This window comes from Colobus angolensis, unplaced genomic scaffold (genome assembly GCF_000951035.1).
Source record: "Colobus angolensis palliatus isolate OR3802 unplaced genomic scaffold, Cang.pa_1.0 Scaffold171, whole genome shotgun sequence".
Classification (NCBI taxonomy): domain Eukaryota; kingdom Metazoa; phylum Chordata; class Mammalia; order Primates; family Cercopithecidae; genus Colobus; species Colobus angolensis.
Window position 1 is genome coordinate 1,077,905 of NW_012114833.1, and position 8,925 is coordinate 1,086,829.

Here is an 8,925-nt window from a genome sequence, read left to right on the forward strand (position 1 = left end):
CGCACCTCTTCGCTCGCGCACCCCCCCGGAAGGTAGACCGGGAAGGGGAGGCGGGCGGGCGGAGAGGAGAGAGCGGCGCGCAGTCCAGCGAGGGCGGGGGTTGGCTATGTGGGGGGTGGTGGTGCACCCCGCAGTCTAGACAGTCCGATCCGGGCTGGGGGCGTGTACGCTCGGCGCACCTGCGAGACTACAGAGCCCCGGGCCGGCACGTGTGGGGAGTGTGGACACGTCTGCTGCACCCCGCTTCTCGCTGCCTAGGGGAAGGGAGGGGGCGGGCAGGTGCGGCGGCCGGGCTAGTGGGAGGGGGCGGCGGCCATGGAGCGGGTGAACGACGCTTCCTGCGGCCCGTCTGGCTGCTACACATACCAGGTGAGCAGACACAGCACGGAGATGCTGCACAACCTGAACCAACAGCGCAAAAACGGCGGGCGCTTCTGCGACGTGCTCCTGCGGGTAGGCGACGAGAGCTTTCCAGCGCACCGTGCCGTGCTGGCCGCCTGCAGCGAGTACTTTGAATCGGTGTTCAGCGCCCAGTTGGGCGACAGCGGAGCTGCGGACGGGGGTCCGGCTGATGTAGGTGGTGCGACGGCAGCCCCAGGCGGCGGGGCCGGGGGCAGCCGGGAGCTGGAGATGCACACTATCAGCTCCAAGGTATTTGGGGACATTCTGGACTTCGCCTACACTTCCCGCATCGTGGTGCGACTGGAGAGCTTTCCCGAACTCATGACGGCCGCCAAGTTCCTGCTGATGAGGTCGGTTATCGAGATCTGCCAGGAAGTCATCAAACAGTCCAACGTACAGATCCTGGTACCCCCTGCCCGCGCCGATATAATGCTCTTTCGCCCCCCTGGGACCTCGGACTTGGGCTTCCCTTTGGACATGACCAACGGGGCAGCCTTGGCAGCCAACAGCAATGGCATCGCGGGCAGCATGCAGCCAGAGGAGGAGGCAGCTCGGGCGGCTGGTGCAGCCATTGCAGGCCAAGCCTCCTTGCCTGTGTTACCTGGGGTGGACCGCTTGCCCATGGTGGCTGGACCCCTATCCCCACAACTGCTGACTTCCCCATTCCCCAATGTGGCATCCAGTGCCCCTCCCCTGACTGGCAAGCGAGGCCGGGGCCGCCCAAGAAAGGCCAACCTGCTGGACTCAATGTTTGGGTCCCCAGGGGGCCTAAGGGAGGCAGGCATCCTTCCATGCGGTCTGTGTGGGAAGGTGTTCACTGATGCCAACCGGCTCCGGCAGCATGAGGCCCAGCACGGTGTCACCAGCCTCCAGCTGGGCTACATCGACCTTCCTCCTCCGAGGCTGGGTGAAAATGGGCTACCCATCTCTGAAGACCCCGACGGCCCGCGAAAGAGGAGCCGGACCAGGAAGCAGGTGGCTTGTGAGATCTGCGGCAAGATCTTCCGTGATGTGTATCATCTCAACCGGCACAAGCTGTCCCACTCTGGGGAGAAGCCCTATTCCTGCCCTGTGTGTGGGCTGCGGTTCAAGAGAAAAGACCGCATGTCCTACCATGTGCGGTCCCATGATGGGTCCGTGGGCAAGCCTTACATCTGCCAGAGCTGTGGGAAAGGCTTCTCCAGGTGAGGAAAGGCCCCTTCTTCCTCCCCTGCTCCGCTGCCACACGTATCTTAGTCCTGAAAAGGCCCCTGCCAAGATCTGGGGGGGTGGCATTTGTGGGGGTCACTTGACCTTATAGAGTCACGCCAGGTTTGGGAGAGTGTTTTAAGGGCCTTTGAGATGGTATGCCTGAGACCTGCTTTCTGTTCCCTCAGGGAAGTTCTTTGACGCTAAGTGTGCCCTACTGTCTCTCCTCCTGGGGCGGGATTCCTCAGGCCAGAGCCACCGGACCTCACCATTCTTCTCCCTGGGCTCCCTTTGTGTTTCTGGCACCAGGCGTGGGGCCCCCTCTGGGGGCGGGAGACTGGGCTCCTCCAGCGACTTCCCCGCTTGAATGGCTGCCGAGGGAGGGACTGGAACAAGTGCATCTGGGACTCCCTACACTCCTGAGGCACCAGATTCCCCAACACAGAACACTGGCCTTGCTGATCAGTAGACTCCAGCTATGCCTCTCAGACCACCCTGGGATCATGGGACACAGAGCTGGGCACCCAGAGCTGCTGCTTAACACCAAAAGCTTTGATCTGCTCTGACTTTGTAGCTCTAGAGCTTAATCCACAGAGCCCCTTTATGTTCTCAGAACAGAAAGGAATGGGGCAGGATCTTTATGTAGGTTTACTTTCTAGTTAGCCTGTTGGGGAACTGAGGACTTGTCTGGGAGCAGAGGGTGGTTTTGTTTTTCTCCTAAAAGGCTGGTTTTAACCTGGAGTGGAGGACCTTGTGTGTGTGAACACAGGGATGGAGAACTCCCTCAGAGGGCCCCAACCGGGAACCAGTCTTACCGGTCAGGCAGCCCCTGCCCACCTGCTCAGGCGGGCATCTGGCTTACCAGCCCAGCTGGGGACTTAAGGCTCCACTGTTGGCCTCTGGGGACTGAATTCCATCCGGGTGGCATTCATTGGCTGCCCGTGGCGGGAGAGGCTGGGGGAGGGGATTGCTGAGTTTCTAAGGGGCTTTAGTCTGGACAATGAATCACACATACCCCCTCCTCTGGAAAGGCTGCAGTGAGGCAGCTCTGTTTCATTCTACTGCCACCGCCTCTGGTCCTAGAAAACATTGAGTTTCTGGTGGGGCGAATTGACGGGGTGGGGAGACAAGATCAGAGACAAATGCCCACTTCCCTTCCCCCTCCAGAGAAAACCAGGGCAGAGAGGCCTGGGCCTGTGGAGCCAGAGCTGGGTGGTGACTTTGTCTTTGTCATGCTGGGGTAGAGGAGAGGGAGTCCTCTCCAGCAGTGTGTGTGTGTGCGTGTGTGTACACACGTATGTATGTGTGCCTGTGTGGTGGGGTCTACACACGTATGTATGTGTGCCTGTGTGGTGGGGTCTACACACGTATGTATGTGTGCCTGTGTGGTGGGGTCTACACACGTATGTATGTGTGCCTGTGTGGTGGGGTCTACACACGTATGTATGTGTGCCTGTGTGGTGGGGTCTGGCCAAGTTTCTAAAGTCCCTCTTGGTTCTCTCTTTTCCAGGCCTGATCACTTGAACGGACATATCAAGCAGGTGCACACTTCTGAACGGCCTCACAAGTGTCAGGTAGGGGCTGGGCCAGGGCAGAGATGGGCTGAAGGAGATGTTGCTGTTCTCACGGTCGCAGCCATGAACCAGCTGCTGCGTGTGCCGGGGGCCCGGCTGACTGCCCACCGCTTTGCACACCTCCCCTCTGTTCCTCCACCCTCCCTCTGCTCTCCTCCTTTGTTCTTCCCCCAGGCCCCCTTCCCCCACAGCTGATGTTCCTCCTTCCTGGTTGCCTGGTCCTGGTTCCCACCCCGTCTTTGCCTTCACTCTGTTGCTTGGCTTTCCTCTCCTGGTGTTTGCCGGCTCCTTGGATGGTGGAACGTATCGCACAGATGTTGTGTTGGGAGACCGGGCCCTGTGCTGGGCCTGGCTGTTGGTTTCCAGCAGTTTGTAGGGACTGCAGGTTTTTTTAAAAGGGCTCCTGGTGGTCCAGCCAACCACTCTTCCCCTTTTCTGACCTCAGTTAGAGCTCCTCCCAGGTCCCCTCAGCTTAGGGCACAAGGCAGTGGGAGAGGTAGGAGGTAGGGAAAGGGTGGTCCTCTCTCCCACACTGGCACCTGTTTAACCCATCCTGAGCCAGGGTTTCTGGAGGACTGGAGATCAAAGTGGGCTCCTCTTCTTTGAGCTCTTTGCAGAGTAGCAAGTAGGGAAGGCTAAACCAGATAGATTCTCACCCTTGATTTACCTGCTTGAACAATATCTGGGGTCCCTGCTGGTGCCCAGAAGATTGAGTTTCCTCTCCTGGACACTGAGCATTCTTGTCTGGATAGTGAACACACCTCTGTCTTTTCCTTGGTTATCTACCTTCTCCCATGCCAAGTTCCCACCAAGTGAGGGTGAGCTGTGATTGTGGGGTGTGCATTGCAGCCTCTGATAGGATAACCTGCTTCTTCTTATCCTGTTGGTGGCAAGGGGAGAGGGTTCAGGGAGACCAGCAGGGAGGGATGAATGCTGTAAGTAGGGCAGAGCCCCTGGGGGCCAGGCGTGGACGATGTTCACAGGTGCTGGGCTAGGCAGTTTCCTGGAGGATGGCCCAGGGCGGGCCTGTGGGGCTCTGTCTTTGCCTTGCTGCCTTCTCTCTCTCTCTGTTTCTCTCATCACAGAGCACGTTTTGACTCAGGTAGTGTGCTGAGTAGCCCGGGCAGAGTAGGAGGAGCCCAGAGGGCAGTGGGGGCAAGCCCGGTGGCCTGGGGGGGTAACCTGCACTCTCTGCCCTTTTTCCAGGTGTGGGTTGGGAGCAGCAGCGGCCTGCCGCCCCTGGAACCTCTTCCTAGCGACCTGCCATCATGGGACTTTGCCCAGCCTGCTTTGTGGAGGTCGTCCCATTCGGTTCCTGACACCGCCTTTCCCCTTTCTCTAAAAAAATCATTCCCAGCCCTTGAAAACCTGGGCCCAGCACACTCCAGCAACGCTCTCTTCTGCCCAGCCCCGCCGGGATATCTGAGGCAGGGCTGGACCACCCCAGAGGGCAGCAGGGCCTTTACCCAGTGGCCTGTTGGCTAGCCTAGGCCTCCCTGGAGAGGGTTGACAGTGGAGGGGAACAGGAGTGGCAGTTGGCCTGAGACCCCTGCTTTTGGGAGAGACTAGCAGGGTGGTTCCTGCCCACCATGCCCAGCTCCTCCCTGGGTGACTTGTCCCATCTCAGAGCCCCTAAATGGGGGTAGTAAGGAGCACCTTTCTGGAACCCCCTATAATATCCAAGTTTCTTTCTGGGCTCTCTTGCCTTTTCCCCCCTTTCACAGATGGCACCCCTGGGCATCTGTCCTTGCCTAGGTGATTTTGGAGGTTGGTGCCTTCCTGGGAACTAGCCACCAGCTTGTCTGCTTCCCCTCCCCTGGCATCACTTCCCGTAGGCCTGGGGTTCCTAGACTGGGGCCCGGCCACCCCTTTCCCCAATCTGGGAGTGAGTCGGCCTCCAGAGAAGACTGGCACAATTCCAACTAGAGTCAACCCATGCTGCCCTCTGCCCTTCCCACTCAGATCTAGATCCTGCTTTCATTTCTGGCTAGTGAAGTAGACTTTTGTGTTTTTGAGGTTTATTAGCAGGTCCGCTCAGGAACCAAACTAATGAGTAGCTTTATATTGGGCCATCCCAGTATATGGCTTTGGGGGCTGAAAAAGCAGATGTAGACCCCCTCCCTCGGATCCCATTGGTGTGCCCTTTAGCACCCCGCAGACTCTGCGGGGTGAACAGGAGTGATGATAAAATTTTTCATTCTAACATTTGAGGCTTTGTGTGTTTTGTCCTTGGTCTGTGTCATAACACTGACATCACTGTCCCTTGGTGTACAAATGTGCTCCTGCCCTGCCCCTCCAACATACACTCTCACAGACCTGCTGGCCCTCCTCCAGCCCCATAGCTAAAACTCCCCTAACAAGAACCCAGCAGGTGAAGACATGCTGGCTCTCATGCTCTGGGCTGGCCAGCCAGGTGTGCCTGGGCTTGGTTAAACAGCAGGGGCATCTGTTAGCATGGTGTGGGGATGCTGAAAACATCAGAGGTGAAGAGACCGCTCTCTGGGAGTTCATTCCTTGGGTCCCCCACTGGCTAGGCACAGTCCCTATTGCTCATCCCCTCCTGATGGCCAGAGAGAATGAAAGAGGCCAGTTACAGAGACTAGTGCCATAGCTTAAGTAGAAAGGCCATCTGAATGTAGGGACAGGAAGCCTCGGGCTTGACAGTGGCATGTCTCCTTGGGGCTTGGCCTGAGTGTTCTTAACTGGCCCAGATGCCCCAAGTACTGCTGGATTTATGAGCTTAGTGGGCTGGGACATTTCCCCCACGTGGAGTTCAACCTGAAGCTGAGAGGCTGGAGCAGCTCATACCTCCCTAGCTTCCACAGGCTCCACTTCTTGGGGGCTAGTTAGAGAAGGAATGCGTTGAGATGGGCATATGCTTGAGAAGAAGGGGGCCAAAGAGCCCAGGGAGCTGAACCTTCATGCATTGCCCTTAGAGTTTTCCAGTGCTATGGGAGAAGGCTGCTCGAGACTACCCCTGAGGCTGCCTGAGTTCAAGGGCCACCAAGGGTAGGGGTGTGCACTAGTGCCCTTGGTACCATTTGGGCCCCATTCCCAAGCTGCTCAATCCCTAGGAAGAAAAGCTTCAGGAAGTCTGGGAAGGGAGCAGGACTGGGGCTCAGTGTTGAGTGGTGATGACCAACACTCAGGGTGCCTGGGCCAGGACCTGGCAGGCATGGCCCTTAACTACAGCAGGCTGTTTTAAACACAAGGCTGTGGGCCAGGCAGTTCTTCCGAGTGCCACAGGCAGTCACAGCATTCTGCCTCTGGCTCGCTCTCTTCCCATCAGCGTTCCTCTGTCTTCTCCCTGTCTCTAGGACAAAGAATGCTCTTCTCCTGACACCCCAGCATGGAAGTTCTGGATGTTCCCTTTGAGATCTGTCTCCCTCCGCCCCTTCTCTCCTGGGTTGTGTGACCAAGCTCTTTCATGTTCTGTGTTGTCTGAACTTCTGCTGTGCCTAGACTTTGGACTTTCACAGGCTCCCCAGAAAACCTGGGGACTGCAGCCACAGAGGGTCAATCCTGGCACAGAGAAGCCAACAATCTCTTCAGCTTGGCTTTGAACACAGGGAAAGCTTTTGTCATGTTTGTGTTTTTTCCCCCAGCAGCAGATTTACATTCCTAATTCTGTTTGCTCAGGCGAAAGTTAGCTTTCATTCCTTGAGAGATAATCAATGGAGGACAGGGTGGGGGAAGCCAGCCCAGTCTGGGATTTTAATTTTGCTTAGCTAATCCCCAAATGGATAAGCGACTTGTGGATAATTGAAGTTTGGCTGTCCATCATCTTTAGGTAGCAAAGCATGACAGGCAAAGCCTTTAGAGGACAGATCTTAAAAAAAGGTTGGCAAGAGAAACAAGGCATCTCTTTCCTATCCATCTTGTGGCTCCCTGTCCCAGGGACTGTGGAAGACAAAATCCTGAATGTGCTTTCAGCCCCTGAGTAGCTGGGACTACAGGCGCCCAACACCACGTCCGGCTAATTTTTTTGTATTTTTAGTAGAGATAGGGTTTCACCATATTAGCCAGGCTGGTCTCAACCTTCTGACCTTGTGATCCACCCGCCTCAGCCTCCCAAAGTGTTGGGATTACAGGCGTGAGCCACCGCACACGGCCTCAGCCCTGTTTTCTTATATCTGATCCATGTTGGTTCCTTTGAGTTCTGAGGCTTAGAACACACCCTCTCTCACTGTTGGAGGAAGTGGTCTTTGGGTCGCTGCCTGGCAAAGCTAGCTCTTGTCCCCAAATAAACCAACAGGTGCACCTCTCTTTACTGGGGGTGTTTATGCAGCCCTTGCCCCAGTTTAGAGACTGCTGGGCTGTGTAGAGGTTCGGAGTTTTCTTCTCCTACTGTGGTCTGTCACTGGCTCATGAGGTCCCTGGCTGAGGTGGGGCCCACCTGTGGCCGTGAAAGCAAGCATCCATGGTGCTTTCTGACTTACCTACATGCTGGAATTTCCTTGCACAAATCTGTTTACCTTTCTTTTTTGGGAGTCCTGGCTGCCAAGTACTGTACACTGTGTTATAAAGTATGAGCACCTTTCACTCAGCAGAAGCTCCCTCTCCTGAATCTGGAGATGGTAAGAGCACAGGCTGTGGGACTGGTTCTTAGTCCAGCTGTCTCATCCTCTCAGGGCCTCCACTGGCCCAGCTGTAAACTGGGAGAGATCAGAATCCCCCGGGGTGGCCAGGAGGATTGGTAAAGTACTGGCCTGGGTGTGGTGGGGGTGGGTGTGCTAGACTTTCTTTAGTAGCTGAGTCTAGTGTTTTAAGCAAGTTCATCTTCTAAAGTTAGTTTCCTCATTTATGATATGAATACACTGAATATATAAAACAGATAAAAGCAGTATTTCATTGCTACAAATTCCGTTCAAATATATAATATTTACTTAAAAAGATAATGACATAAGAGCTAGGTAGGCTGTGCTAACATACACAGATATTTGGGACTGGGATAGTAAACAGTGGTGTCTTCTACCTTGACAGCATTGCATGCATTTGTTTCTTGCTATGGTTGTATAGTAAGGAGATAGTTAGATGTCTGTATGTGGTGACAGTGTTCAGACACTTACCTTGAGCTCTCAGGTTCTCAGGATGTGCTTCTGTTAAAGAGAGATGGCAGAGGCAGTTCTGTTCTAGCACAAGGTAATGGGGTGGTCTTCAGTGGGTTACCATTTGATCCATAACACATTTAAAGGTGAATGTTGCTTTCTCTTACAGTTCTAAAACACAACACACACACAGAAAAAAGAAATGAGTCAAAATTGACTAGAACCCATTAAACACCTTCCTAGAACCAAAATACCTTGAAAGCCAACGGATTCAGCTCTTCTCAGGGCTTTCCCAATATTCTGTGACCCCCACAGCTGGAATGCCTTTGCAAGCTCCAGCTGAGGAACGGATGTTGTGAGGAGACTGATCACTGGTACTCAGTCAGGTCCTCAGGTACAGGAAATGCCTGTCAACCTGGTCCTCCTTCCAGGGTACTGGTTCTGACCTTCAGGTCCTGACTCATCTGACCCAGGGGCCTGGCTGTGAGTTGGTGCTCAGCTCACACCACAGCTTTCCAAAGCCATGCTCTCTTGGAGGGTAATCACACAGCTTGCCTCGGAGGGCTGCCATCAGGATGGGTTGCATGAGATAAGTGCCTCTAAAAGGCTGAGCACTGTGCCTGCCTGGCTCACAATCAATACAGGGTAGGGTAGTATCATCCTTGCTATCACCAGCTTAACGTTTCACAAATGCTCTTTTTTTTTTTTTTTTT

General features: G+C 55.0%; 1 protein-coding gene across 4 annotated transcripts in view; it reads left to right on the plus strand.

Annotated features, from left to right (window-relative positions):
• The window catches only part of PATZ1 (POZ (BTB) and AT hook containing zinc finger 1), a 21,389-nt gene continuing 12,464 nt past the window's right edge, over positions 1–8,925 (plus strand). For 3 of the 4 annotated variants that reach the window (XM_011938321.1, XM_011938324.1, XM_011938322.1), the window contains exons 1-2: positions 1–1,586; positions 3,101–3,164. In XM_011938321.1, the coding sequence (XP_011793711.1) occupies positions 316–1,586; positions 3,101–3,164 (1,335 nt within the window). In that variant the 5' untranslated portion in view covers positions 1–315. Of the gene's footprint in view, positions 1,587–3,100; positions 3,165–4,370; positions 5,370–8,925 lie in introns of those variants that run through there. The other variant, XM_011938323.1, reaches the window with a different exon arrangement.